We start from the raw sequence: 14,621 nt of genomic DNA, 5'->3' as shown, positions 1-14,621 counted from the left end.
TACAAGTCTAAAACAGAGGAGAAGAATTAGTCTGCGCTTTTTCCAGAAAAACAACAAAAAAATGAAATAAAATAAAAAACGCCAAAATGATTGCAAAGCTGAGTCGAGAGAAGAAAACGTAACAAAAGCAAGAAAATCAAATCGGATATATTGCCCAGAAAAGTAACTGCTAACATTTTGTTAGTAACAGAAAGTTAAAAACCTATTCGACAAAGTAAGCTTTATTTTAAGTGTGCTTTTAAAGCTATACCTAGTGCTACAATTACGGCTTGAGTCACAATCTTAAAGTCTTGGACTTCACCTCAAGACTGGATTTGAGGCGCTCATCATCCAGTAAACTGAGAAAAAAGGGCGGCTTCTGATTATTTGTTGCCATGTTGTCCTCTTTCAAAGACTAACTACAGTATTATGTTAGGGTACGGTACAGTATATGCGATAATTATGTTTAACTTACAAATGTAAATTGAAAAAAAGGCAACGAAAATAAAATATCGCTTAATAATGCGCGAGTTTCATTACTATTTAAGTCCTCACCTTCCAGCGAAAATTGCCGACCATTGTTATTAATTCCTCGCCTTCTAGCGAAAATTGCCGCTGGTATTGTAAAAAGTCCAGCTTCTTGTTTGAACTTTAGAAGCCATTTGTCTCGGCCTTAAGTGACCAAAGAGTTAACTTAAATTTAATACAAAAGGTCGCTTAGATTCAATTTGTTGGCAAAATCGTACTTGTAATACCATGAGTAAGAAACAATCATGTCTGGGTAGCTTTCGTTCCGTATAAAATGTCCATGTCTACATAAGAATTACATCCACGGACTTGATAAAACTCGGATGTTACAATTATATGCCAGTGGCTGTCAGTTAAGCGGGAACAACCTGGCTTTTATAACAAAAACAAGGAAACTAAAACAAGATTGCCAGGAGCAATTTCATTTTAGCTGTAGTTGTTTTCCTGTGGTATTAAAATTCTAAGTTTTGCGTCGGTGTGTGAAGAAATAAATAAGCGGTGATTTGTCGTCCTACTGAGGACTGTTTTTTAAATCTGGCTAAATTCTTTGCCGCGAGCGTTCAAATGAACAGTATTTTCCTGTGGTACAGTTTATACGCTAAACAAGGTAGTTCAATATTCGAGTTCGGTTTAATTTATTAAAGTGCCTGAAGTTTCGCTGTTTAAATGGTCTACTTTTTCTTGGGTTCATCTTGCGTTTCAATGTTGTGCAAGTTTTTCGAAAGGCAAGACTTCATTCAATTAATTCTGTAAGCTCTAATGTTGACCAACATACAATTTCTCCTTACGGTAACACCACCTGATCAAACATACAGCTTATGAGAATAAAGGAATTGATCACCAAAGATAAACATGAAATACATTGATGTTTCAATAAATACTCCCAACTAGTACGATAAGAAAATCATGAAGGACAGTGAGGAGAATACGCTTCTTGATATCGGGTCTTCAAGGTTCAAACAACAGTAGTGGTCAAAACTTCGTTGCTTCCTTCCGAGCTTTTGTCTCTTGCAAGCATTTCTTGAAGCGCTTTCTTGAAGTCACTTTTGAAGAACGTATAAAGGAGAGGATTAATGAGAGCCGTGCTGAATTTTAAAACCACCATGACTATATCAGCAGCGAAGGGAAACACACTTGTAATATAACCTAAATCGAACAGAAGTGTGAGAATAAAATACGGGAACCATCCCAGAACGAACGTAACGGTCATAATTACATAAATGATCGCTGCTTTGCGATCGTTCTGTTTCTTTCTTTTCTGTTTGTCCGTTTTATCGAGTAGTTTCCCTTGGGTCAAAGCACAGCGCATTTTCTTTTCCTTGTGGATGAAGTAAAAGATGTGGCCATCGATACAAGCGATGACGAAAAATGGCAGAAACGCTAGTGCGACTAAACAAAAAATGGCGTAACCGGTGTCGAATTTTTCTATCCTCTCGGTCCTTATCCCCCGTATGTTGATCCATGTGAGTTGGATGAAGGAAGCGATGCAAGAAACAGTCCACACGCCGAGCAATAGGATTACCACTCGGTGCTTGGTGACTAGGATGTTGTATTTGAAAGGTCTCTTGATCTTGAAGTATCGCTCGGATGTCGCGACTAGCAGATGAAGAATGGTGGAAATCGAGAGGAAGCGCTGGCATAGGTCCATGCTAACGCAAAGTTCTGGCACCAAAGTCGTTGAACAAATAAGCACTAGCGGCAGTGAGACGAGTCCAGCGAGCAAGTCACTCGCCGCCAGACTCGCTAAGCAGTAGTTGGTCTTAGTTCGTAAGTATTTCGTGCTTATGAAAAGGACAAACACAAGCGAATTTGCGCAGATTATAAGCACACTTTGTAAGGCTAAGAACACGATCACCGCTATGCCTGTTTGTGTTTCGTGCAGAAATGCGCCACCTTTTCTTCCCATTTCAAGCGAAACGTTGTCGCAGTTTTCTCTTGTTAAATTGCCACCACATCTTGTTACGTCCGCCATTTTTTTTATAAGTTTTGTTCCTTTGTCGTCAACTCAGGCTGGTGAAGAAACTGTGTTCAGTATCGATAGTTTCCTCAAGCTCGTAGAATCTTATGCCGTTGTGAAACGTTGACACCCTGGATACAAAAACATAGGGGAATATTCGATTAGTTTAGCCTTTTTTTGTTGAAAACACACATCAGTGGCTCGATTATTGAAAAGGTAAAACAACCTTGCCGACTAATTTCAGCGTCAGCGCAGTTTGTTATTGTAGCCTTTTTACACATTGCCTTCGCGGCAACTCACTAATAACACCTTGTGCAAATTTTCATGCGAAAAATTAAAAACCTTATTTGCTTTGGCAAACGTAATTGGCAATTGTTTAAACGTGCTGATGGCTTGTCCATTATCACCTGGAAATATTTGTTCCCTAAGTCTCCTTAAGCTTTTCAGTGCCAAAGAAGCCAAGTTTTTGGATAGTAATCTTTTAAACGCGACTGCAATATTACATGACGTTATCTTGCCAAGAAGATTTCCGTTTTAATATAAAGATAAGTTTTCTTTCACTTGTGTTTTGGTTTTCGATATTGTGTGCTCATTTGTCCCGTCTATCTCCTTTAAAAAACTGGAGTCTGACCAAAAAGCTTTCTTAACCATGAAAATTTCATGTCGCGATCGAAAAGCCTAATTGTCCTCTGTTGCACGAGTTTTCTACCCTTTATTTGGTATTTTCAGTGTCCGGCACTTGATCCAGTCTATTAAGGAACAGGTGCAGGAAGTGATTTAGCGTGTAAAAGTTAGAAAGATCGCTTCATATTCATATAAGAATAAAAAAAAAGGCTACTATATCTTGGAAAAGCATTTCAAACTATATCTTGACCCTTCCTTCTTACAATGCCAGAGGAGAATAATTCGAAAAATAGCTTAAAAGAAAAGAAAGGATTAAATTGTTGGGAAAAGAAAAAACATAGTGCATAGCGGTTTAAGTGGGTGACGACACTCTAGGTTTTCTTTAGCAGTTAGCAACATTCAGGAGTTTGAGTTGGATTTGGTAGGGGAACAAAATGAAACCTAGCATTTATTCTAAGCAAGACCGTTTTAGAAATCTCCTATAAAAGCGTTTTAATATATATATTTTTTTAATCGCATCCACTTATTTGGACAAATTTACTCCAAAACTTGAAGTTGATGTTTTCTACATAGCGTTGACTATTTGCTTTCTTTTATTCGTGGGAGAGCATAAGTGACTCTGCGAGTTCCATTTCCGGTCAAAACATTTAAAACACTAATATACGCCTTCCAGCTTTTTCCAAGTGCCCATTTACTGATTTACATTTGAACGATTATGTCTCTTATCAAATTATCTTGTTTTGTTCTCTAGTCTTTTAAATTCGTATCACTTCCTTCGAACCGAAAATTTTTCACACTTGTTAGAAGTGAAAGTTTTGGAGCTATTTTGGCGACCTTTTAGAGCAAGTCGCGATAAGTCAATTTTACTCGGTTTTTTTTTTATCTCCTACGGCCTGATTTCACTTTGAAAACATCTGTTCGTATGCTGTTTCTTGTAATTTTTTCCTGTACTTGATGCTTTAAAAATGTCCAGAAGTACTGCACTGGTAGAAGGCTAAATGTGCTAAGCTCCAAACTTTGGCCGTTCCTTTTCGAGTTTTGTTTTTACATAGGAACATAAGAACAGAGTCCGTTTGCAAAGCTTATTTGTTCGTGTCCAAGGTCGGCGGCGTTTTTAGCTTTCTTTCCTTCCGAGTTTGTTTGTTTCATTCGTCAGCTCTTTCACAAAGTACAGTTATTAAGAAACAAAATGGTAAAAGTTCAACTTCGGCCTTTATCCGGTGATTAAGAGCCACGTAATTGCCATTTTAAAAGTACATCGACACCTTCTTCATACCTTTAATGTCATATCGTGTCATGGCCGGAGATGTGACATGGCTGTTAAGTGCCTCTCGCTGAAATTTCTATTATGTTTTTATCGACCAAAATTGTCTCAGTTTTGCGTTGAAAATAGTGTCTTAAAGGAAAGACGGAACGTCTTGAAAATTGAGGCCTATTTTTGTAATTTTGTTTTCAGGTTTCTTTCATAATCTGCCTTACTGTTTTCTAGTTTAAACCTATGTTTGTGCTTTATTTGTATTATCATCGCCTGTGGGTTTAGTGACTGACAACTTCAGCAGTTTCTTTCAATGCGGCGATAATTCTCTAAATTGAAAATTGTCTGGAAGATAGCTTAAAGTGGATTTCATTGTATGCTCATCTAGATTTTTCAAACATCACTTTCGCGGCCAAGTTTGGCGTCATGATTCCACCCTGAGTAGTAGAGAAATCGTCTGTAGCATTACAGTAGGTAATATGCGATTCATGTGATAACAAAGCACTGTGGCGATTTTTGAAGTTCATAGACCGTAGTGTATGGAGCCTTTCAGCCGAAAGCAAACGAAAGCTTCTTTGCAGTGTTTCCTGTAGTGTTGTTAATTATACTGTACAAGGTGGTTCTATCTTACGAGTCGGTGGACGAAATCCTATAGTGTGACCATTCAAAAGAAAGCTTTCGGAGAGTTCTTTCCTGTGGTGCTGTTTATTATGCAGCTCAATGTGGCTCTGTCTTTCGAGTCTGGCAATGAAATCTCAAAGTGTAACCTTTCAAACCAAAGCCAGTGAGCAGGTGTTCAGGTGTTATGCAAGGCTGTTCTGAATTTTCAGTTCGGATGCAATACTAAAGATGACTGGTGTACCCAGCGGTTTATTTCGGTGGATATCTGGATATCTGAATCGCCTCAGGAATTCGGATCTAGTTGTAAAGAAAATCTAAAGTTTTCTTCAGCAAAATATCAGCCAAAAAATTCGTAAAACTGGAAAACTAATTCCTTTCGTTTTCGAAGAAGCAAATTTGTCGTTAAAAATGCGAAAGAAAGGTCAGCATTTTTGTACAGACAAGAACAGCTCGTAAATTCAGGGAGTAAAATTTCGTTCCCTTAAACTTTCCGCAACTTAAACTTTCAGCTAAAGCATCGAAACGGATCAAACTGCATTAGCTTTATAATATAAACAAGTATGCCTTTAACAGGGCACAAAACAATCAGAGGACTCAGGACATAGCGTGTTAAGAATTTTGTTTAAATGTTCTCGTTAGGTGTTCTTGAAGTTAGATAACTATAACCGTAAGAGAACAGTAAGCGGGATATACGTGGGCCACGTATTCTTGTCTGTTTTTCAGTTCATTTCAAGTGGAAATTAAATTAGAGATTTGTATTTGACTTTATAATGAACCGCTTAAGGATCAAAAGAGATGTAAAACTGTCAAGAAACTAGAGAGGTTAGAGCCTAGAGTTTTGAACAGAGTGGTTTCATCAAATGTTCGAAAGCCTCCTGATCAGAACTGTGTACAACTTGTACACAGTAAGGAATTTGTTTGAAAATGCCTTTCAAACATTACTCCCCGTTATGCTTGGTAGCTTTCATGTGAATGACAGTTAATGCGTTGATATTTATTAATATCGCGGTTAGCAGTGTGTCAGCTTTATTTTTTTGCCGCAGACAATAGCGATAAATCATCATATTTTTATCCTAATTAAATTTTAAAATTTAATTTTCGCTTTAAGGTGTGCTTGAACTGAACGAAGTTTTTGGTAAAAAGCTCTTTTTTACAACCTAAGTATTGACCTCTTTTCCCTTCGATGAAACAATCCGGTTTAGTTGAGTTTGGAAAATGTCTTCTTTAGCAAATGCATTTTGTATCTGTTTGAGTTATGTGTGTGTTTTTCTAGAGGTTTGCTTTCCTCGGTTAATTCATTGGAACTTCGCATAATTGGGTTAGTTTCAAGTCCAAATTTGCTCTGTGAACCTGACAAAAAATGTGGATATTATTCATTTACGAAGGCGAAAGCGAAAAAGTACGTACTGTTAAACTACGAAATTCATTTAAATGTAATTATAGGGAATGAAAGTGTAACTGTACCTTGTTTGTTACAGTACCCATCTCCCTTGGTCCATTCGCGAGAGGCCTTGTAACATTTTGAGAAAGAAAGTCGCTGGTTGCATCCTCGTTTTCCACCGCCTTCCTGAATGTTTGCCTTTTTTAAAAATGTTTTTGCTTCCCACAGAGAGAGAGAGAGATTACCACGGCGTTTCAAAAAACAAGATCACGCTGCGAATCGCATTTGTGCTCCGTGGGGTAGCTGGCGAGTTAGCCAGTGAAATTGTATCAGTCAGCTTGTGTGGTTAATTGGTAAATTGGCAGTACGACATAACATCAAATTTTCATTAATTATCGATATACCGGGCTTTTCGCAATCAGAATCTACTTGCCTATGTGAGAATATTTGGCCGACATTCGTTTTCAGATAAGATAAATTACAGGATGATCCACTGATATTCAAGACTGGTACAGGGTGAAACTAATTATGTTTCAAATCCAAATTAAAACTATCAATCCTACTGAATAAAAAGATTTATAATTCAAAAATGCAGACTTACACTTAACGGCGGTACTTTTTTATGCTTATGTCCTAATTCTGCATTTTTTTAATGTTGATTTTTTTCTCCGCCCATAACAGCAGCACATTTGCTTGATTCCATTTAACAGTTGAGCTTAGCTGACGCTTTTAAAGTTTCTCCCAACGCATCCTTGGTGATGACATTAAGTAGAAGGAATTGTTTACGTTAAGTTTCGTTAATTACTTGGAACAAAATTAATTCAGTTAACATAACATTTCCCATTAGGACATTTACCACGGGCATTGAACAGGAAGTTTGAGCCAAAAAGTATTATTTTGAAATACGTTTTATTATTATTACTTTTTAAATCGATTTGGGGCTACTTTAGAAGAAAACGTTTAAATGTGTTCCATAATGATTGTAAAAATTCGTTCACAGAAGTTGAATCTGTGTTCCCAACCTTGTACATGCAAAAGAGTTTTTGGGCTTGGTAAAGTATCACGACTTTCTAGAATCAGGACTGCTTACCATGACAAAGGCAATGCCATCTTAAGAGGACAGGAAGTTCTAGCCAAGCACCCTTTTGTTTTGTTTTCCGTAGTCGCTTTAGGCCTTTCAGTTGGATGTTTGTTTAAATAAGCACAGCTTGTTCTGCAGCAACCAGTTAATTGGTATAGAGATAGAGCGGATACACTTGGCTATGTCTTCCTGTTTTTTTTTTTTTTTTTTTTCTTTTCAGCATTAGGCCTTTAAAGGAGTAAATACGCCTGCCCACAGGTTTTTCAGGAAGCAAATCTTCTCAAATTTATGAGTTACGAGTTACTGTGGATTGTTCTAAAACGGGCGGGTTTTTTTTTATTTTTCTGTTACCCGCAAAAACATTTCTGTCCTCCACGGGACGAAATGTATTATTTTTCCCTGAAAGTTCGAGATAGTGTTTCACTTGAGTAAATCTGAAATTAAAACTCTAATTAGCACCAAAAACCGCTGGGTGTCTTTGGATGTTATCGTAACACTGTCGTTCTGTGGCGTTTTATGGATTTCCTGCAAACATCATCACCGCTCCAGCGTCCTTTACCCTCGACGCACACCTGTTCACAACAGAAACAGCTTGTACCTTTGAATTTAGACCTTTCTCGACCTTTTTCTTCGACCTTTCGCGAGGTCTTAGACACTTTGTTCCTCCACCCCCAAACGGCAGTCGAATCAATAACCCTGAACCACACCAGTAGAATAATCCACTTGGAAAACGTAGCTGTTTTCCACTATCGTACTTTTTGAGATGTCACCCACTGCCGTCAGCGGAATGATGGTAGATATCAGCAGGGCTGACATTGAGTTTATTTCCTGTTTAGGTGGTTAACCTGTTGCAGTTATCTGGACTACGATACGGTAGCCGGTGCTGATAAATTTGGCAACGTGTTTGTGGTGGGTACATCGCCAGTTTTATAACTTGCAAAACCTCTTCTTTGTTTCTCTTGGTTTAAGGCCGTTTCTTTAACGTTCTAACGATATGAAATGTTTTCTGAAAAGAAGTAGAAAACAGTTTGACCGCATTTCTATAGAACTCATTGAAATTCGTGGGAACTCCAAACAATACTGAGAACACCCGCCTACAGTCTCCTACGCCGCCGTCACTTGTGTAGTCACGCAACACTACAGCGTTGCATGACTGCCCAAATAACGGCTCCGTAGGATACTAAAACGCCTGCTGCTCATGTTTCTGCGACAATTTGTTTCTAAATTATTTAGAGATACGGAAAACGCCTTCCATTGGTCATTCACTCGGAAGAGCTCAATTCTAATGGCTAAGCTCCGATACGGCAAATAGCGTGAGTTGTGTTACACATGGAAGAGGGTTGTTCAAGAAGCGTGACAGTGAAGATTCATGAGGATGTTAGGGAATACGCTCATTTCTGTTAGGAATCGCGATTCTTTGGTTTCCACTTGAACTTGCGATCTTCTCTAAATGAAAAAAAAAAAAAAAGGATAATAAAATAAGAGATTGTCTACAAGCTGTTAAGAACAACATCAGTAGCTGTTAGAAACTAAAGGATTGCATGAAAATGTAAAACGTTTTGTTATTTATCTCAGAAGTGAATTGTCAAACCTGTTTCCTTGCTTTGTTGTTGTTGTTGTTGCATCTGTAGGTTCGCCTTTCCTCCAACACAACTGACGAAATTGATGAAGATCCTACTGGAACAAAAGCCTTCTGGGATAGGGGACTCTTGAACGGTGCTCCACAGAAGGTGACGTAACTCTTCCTCAGGCTTCCGCTCTCCTCACTCGGTAGTCAACTCGCTCATCACGCTCCCTACTAACTGGGAAGAAAATTGTTGACGGCAGACTCAAGGACTCGCGAGCAGAAATTCAACGAAAAAAATGTTGGTTCTGAAATAAAATTGTGCTTTAGCGACGGTGCGACAAGACTGCGAGCAGTGTCTCGCTTGCTCGAAATCCGCAGGGAAGAACGCAAAAAAACCGAACGAGCACGAAATTCGAAGCGCGAATAGCGCAAGCGAGGGGCTAAGGCGACTCGCCCCTCGAATATCGTGCTTGCTCAGGTTTTGCGTTCTTCCTCGCGGAGTTTCGAGCTAGAGAGAGACTGCTCGCGCGGTCTTGTCATACCGTCGCTGAAAAAAAACCTTGTCCTTGTCTTGTCTTTGTTTTCCACTTTACGTTCTTTGATTCCTGAGGGATGTACACAGGGCAGGAAAAAACTGGAAAAGAAGTTTTTCAAAGCTAGAACAGTGAACCTGACATTGTGCAAACTGTTGACTAACAGTGTTCTTGGCTGATGTTGTGTTTTCTTCACCAGGTTGAGACGATGTGTAATTATCACATAGGTGAAACAGTTCTGTCGCTACAGAAGGCTACTCTCATTCCCGGCGGATCAGAGTCTTTGGTTTACACCACCCTCTCAGGAGGCATTGGCATGCTGGTGCCGTTCACATCAAGAGAGGTTTGTATCATTAGCACCTTCCTAGTAATTCGCTCGTATCATAGGGCTTACCGTATTCTTGAGACGAGCAGGTTTTCATTTTGACTAAGTAGCTTTTTTGTGCTTACTTACCTGAAGGCAAGCCACCTGTTAAATAAAAATTGTCTAGACTCGCGTCTCAGTCACACCTTCCTATTACATACAGTTTTTTCGGTCAGGGTGGAAAGCCCGCTTATCTTTTTCTTAAACCTAACTCAACCACTTTATTCATTTTAACAGTGATCAGCATCAAATTTCTCCTTGTATTATCAATTCTTATTCAGCCCCTGAGGTCATGAGAATTAAGGATATGATCAGCCATTCTTCTCAGTACTTTTATAACAAAAGTACGAGGACAAGATAGGTGAATCTGTTCTTCGATATTTGGGGTTTAAAGGTTAAGTACGATGTTCATCTAAATCAGTTGATTTACAGAAAACAGGGGGGGTTGCTAATGCAAACTTTGGAGATTTCGGGTTGACGTTAAATGGATCACCACAGTATTTTTTGAAACTTCAATCTGAATTTTTGGTTACCTCCCGAGGTACTCCTCTTTTCCCGTTCAGAACGAAGAGTCGGCAGTCTCTGCCATTTGTCTTTGCTTTCCTTTCCTGCGCCTTAACAAGCAGAATCATGCGACATTTTGAATGAAAAAACACCATCTCTTTCGGTTGGTGTGTCATTTTGACAACAACAACAATAAACATTACTGAAAGGTGTCCCTGGTCTTTTTGTTTTGTTTTGTTGTTTTTGTTTTTCCTTTCAAACCGTAAACATCCCAACAGTAAAAAAATGACAGAGGTCGCTAACTAGTTATGGACTTTACACATGTAAGAAACCTCGTCACTTGAAATATAAGTTCACGTTACTTATACTACTTCGCAGTTATTGCAATTCGCTCCACTTGTAGAATGTAGCCGAGAACAGATGGAAACGGCGTTCAACGTGAGACAGAGAATGACAAATTTAACGTCATGTGCTCGCGTTTTTCACAAAACCTTGAATTTGGTCATTTCGCATTGTTAGCGACTTTAAGGAACCACGACGGCAACGCCAACGAAAACGTTGCTTGAAAATAGGAGATATTTGCTAGCGAATACAATTTTTTATGTTTTCTCTAAGTTACGATGAATTGTTGTCGCTAAAAAAATATCTTAATCTCAAGTAATCAATCTGAATGCGTGAGTTGAAGCGCGTGACATGACAGGCTAGGGTTGGGGGTGACGCATGTCAATGTATTGAATCCCCCATCTATTGTTTTGGGGTAAGGTATTTGTGACCTTGCTACCACGCGGTCATTCGTTTGAAAACACTCGCCGTGCGGGCACAGCTTCACTGGGCTTAGTATGTTTGTGATTTAGATATGTATTTTAATGATTCAAAGAAAATTGATTATTCATTAAATCGGCTTAGGACCATTGCCCTTAGCCAATTTTACTCCAAATCAATTCTGTCTCTGTGTCTTTGTTATTTCCCAGTTTACGAGCTCGGGAATTGCAGCCCAATGATTACATAGAAAATATATACTTTGACCAGGGGGAAAGGTGTAAAGTTACTTGCACTACTTCGCGATTATTCCAATTCGCTCAACTTGTACAATGTGGCCAAACTATCCAGTAACAGAACAGGTTGAAACAGCTTTCAAGTTGAGACAGAATGAATCTCACGTGATGTGCATACTTTCTCCTCAAAAATTTGAATTTACGGCGAGCAAATGATCCAAAAATTTTAGCGCACGTGCAGGGCCGTTGTCGTTGCCGTAGTAGCGTTTTCAATTGTTTTAATTTCTTACTTGTTTTCCTGCCATGATCTCACCCATTCCGCGCACCCCATCCTGGCCCGCCATGATGAGTGAGTTGGCTACGTGCGCATCTTCTGCGCTTTTACATTCATAAAACTAATTTTTTTTTCTTGTCCGCTTTACAGGATATCGACTTTTTCCAGCATCTTGAGATGCATTTACGCGCCGAACAGCCATCTCTTTGTGGCAGAGATCATTTGTCTTACAGATCTTACTACATGCCAGTAAAGGTAAGCACAGTGATTCTAAAATTATATTGAATGGCGTGCCAATGTCTGGGGAAAAGATAACGAGTTTCCAGAGAATAGTTCAAATATTTTCAAGACATAGTTTTTTTTACTCTGGTTTTATAATGTAGCTATAAGAATTAAGAAGAAGAAATTGCAAAATTGAAATCAGGTCTTCCTCCTTCTGATCTCCGCCGTTTCCTTCTCTCCGCGGCATCTTACTTGCGGAAAACTTTGGTTAAATTTTCGCTTCGTGTTAGACGAGCGTTTCTTTGTGAGTTGACAGCATGATGTCTGTTACGTTTTTTCTTCTAATTTTTCCATTTTGTGTTACAGAGCGTGATCGACGGGGATCTTTGTGAATATTATAACTCTCTCGATTCTTCCAAGCGACGGAGCATCGCAGAAGAACTTGATCGTACTCCAGCTGAGGTGAATTTTCACTTTTTCTTCGTCGAACTATCGTTATTTAGTAGTCTCATATATGTAGCTTGTAGCTTGCTAAAACACCAGGCTTTGCCAACTGTAAAGCTGTGTTTTCGAGAGCAGTAAGAGTTTTGTTTTATCGCTACAAGCAAGACAGTTCTAGACTGAAAACTGAAGACACTCCAAATGATGTTCAAAAATCTAATTTAAGATTGCCTGGAGACGTCCAGACTCAATTTGTCCAGCAAAGTCGACTGAATCAAGAATATCTGTTTTCTCTTGATTACAAAGCGAGCTGGAATTTTTAATTGCATCTTATGTGAAAAACATTCGAATAGGCCTTTCCGGAAAATACCATAATATTCAACAAGCCTTTAAGAGTGGTGCAAATTCAATTTGCACCACTCTTAACGGCTTGGAGATACAATTTGTATCTCCTTGTTTGTTGTTTTTTATTGGCACAAAGGAAATAAGTACAGCTTGCACGCGCACCCACATTCCACTAAGATACAGGTAAAAAAAATAAAAATAAAAATAAAAAAAAAAGCCATGAACTGCCTCAAAAATATTTACTAGAACATTTCCTTCTGTTTTAGGGTTTCGCTGCTTCTTAAATTCTTCCATGCATCTTATGAGGGGGAACAATATAATGAGATGATTCATGTAAAGTTTATGCACGTATCCTGTCCTGCACATCGCAGAATATTGTGGATTTGTTCCGAAAGGCTTATTTATTCTTTTATCCCGTGACCAAAATAATAGAAAAAGAGAGCGTGTGTGAGCTTCAACGATACTCCAGATATATTAACGTGACTTATTGACTTTGTTGACAGGTGTCCAAGAAGTTGGAAGATATAAGAACGCGGTACGCTTTCTAGGACGTGAAAAGTAAAGATTTGAGGAGTTTTCAGGAGCGACTGACTGATGGAAGGAGTGAACGAAACACTAGCTTAGAATAGACCATATTGTATTGAACTGAAACTTGCTTGCAATGGAGGCTCTTGCAGAGGAATATATTAAAAGAAAGCTATTTGCTTGTGAAAAGATTCCCCCGCTTAAGCCTCGTGTGCAAGCTAGTTCTAGTTCATTACCGAGAATACCAAAACGGTCTATTCAGTGACTGCATTATTACGTCCATCGCTGTTATGTAGATTTTTTTCGCCTTTGTCATAATCATGTAATGTATAGGTTTGTTTTCTGTCGCCTTGTATAAGAAACCTTCCACGTTTTTAGCTTGCAACCCGGATGCCAGTGGCAAACCTGGTTTCTTTGAAAACCGGACCTGCTCATTTGATGTTGATAATAAACTTTATACAACCTTTGGCTTCTAACCAGACGGCAATTCAACTTCCTAGTATAACGCATGAAGCCTCTGCGCCTCTGCTAGGAAGGAAATGGACTCCAATTTCAAACAATTGTGTCTGGCCTTTTGTCCATGTTAAATCGCCAAACTTGTTACTCGTTTGGCTTGCAAGAGAGTACACTCGCGATCTTTTCTCAGGGTATTGTACGAAGAACATTTCGCATTTTAGCAGTAAAGTTACTTCGTCCTACCCTCTTTGACCGACTGATAACAAAGCTTAATTTCATTGGTCTGTTGAGTCTAGCCTCTCTCCCTAAGACTTGAGGGCGCGGTCATTTTCCCCCAACACACCATGCTGAAGGCGTCTTGCAGATATTGCGACTTTTTCTTAAAACTAGCACCTCTAACAGACTAAAGTAATGAACGAATATTTAAGAGCGGCTGCCAGTAAGGCTCGAGAATTCGCAGTCAACGACCAATTTGGCGAATCGCTCATATTCGGTCCAAAAATACCCTTTGGTGAACTATTTCCAAAAATCATATTTAAAAGTTCCAGTGACTTTAATTTTGAGAAATTTCCAAAAATTTCAAAATTCGGTCATAGTGCGGTTTTTCGGCCAACTAAAAGTTCAAAGTAAGGTGCGAGAACGAAGCACTGCCAAATGCTTAAAATAACTTCAGTTGAAGTCAAACTTTACACAAACTATAAACAACTATTCTTGTTTATTGTCCACTGCTAACCATTTTCAAATCTATTCATTTTGCGCTTCTCCCGGGCACTTTAAAACCACCTTTGAATAGCGCTAAAAAATAGAGGCGAAATATACTTTACAGTCTTAACATATTGTTATTAAATATTCACCATGCCAAGTTTCTAGCTCGGACTCGCAACGCGTCCCTTTGAGAAAATCGGAGAAGTTCGGCTTAGATAAAACAAGATTGTGACTAAGCAGGGAGAGGTGACTCCATAGCTGTCG

The 14,621-nt window shown here is 38.9% G+C and overlaps 2 protein-coding genes across 2 annotated transcripts in view; one reads left to right on the top strand and one right to left on the bottom strand.

Annotated features, from left to right (window-relative positions):
- The window catches only part of LOC146460888 (splicing factor 3B subunit 3-like), a 36,562-nt gene extending 22,890 nt beyond the window's left edge, over positions 1 to 13,672 (top strand). The window contains exons 27-32 of the mRNA XM_085087847.1: positions 8,263 to 8,335; positions 9,058 to 9,156; positions 9,726 to 9,869; positions 11,814 to 11,918; positions 12,252 to 12,347; positions 13,175 to 13,672. Coding sequence (XP_084943973.1) covers positions 8,263 to 8,335; positions 9,058 to 9,156; positions 9,726 to 9,869; positions 11,814 to 11,918; positions 12,252 to 12,347; positions 13,175 to 13,219 — 562 coding nt within the window. The 3' untranslated portion in view covers positions 13,220 to 13,672. The remainder of the gene's footprint in view (positions 1 to 8,262; positions 8,336 to 9,057; positions 9,157 to 9,725; positions 9,870 to 11,813; positions 11,919 to 12,251; positions 12,348 to 13,174) is intronic.
- Positions 1,325 to 2,613, bottom strand: LOC146460889 (beta-2 adrenergic receptor-like). Its single transcript, XM_085087848.1, has one exon. It carries the CDS (start codon positions 2,477 to 2,479, stop codon positions 1,463 to 1,465), a length of 1,017 nt encoding a protein of 338 aa, XP_084943974.1. The 5' UTR covers positions 2,480 to 2,613; the 3' UTR covers positions 1,325 to 1,462.
- Positions 13,673 to 14,621: the final 949 nt, after the last annotated feature.

The sequence above is a fragment of the Pavona decussata genome, unplaced genomic scaffold (genome assembly GCF_977016875.1).
Source record: "Pavona decussata unplaced genomic scaffold, jaPavDecu1.1 SCAFFOLD_207, whole genome shotgun sequence".
Lineage (NCBI taxonomy): Eukaryota > Metazoa > Cnidaria > Anthozoa > Scleractinia > Agariciidae > Pavona > Pavona decussata.
The sequence above is the reverse complement of the archived record's forward strand: the minus strand, read 5'-3'. Positions and strand labels throughout refer to the sequence as shown.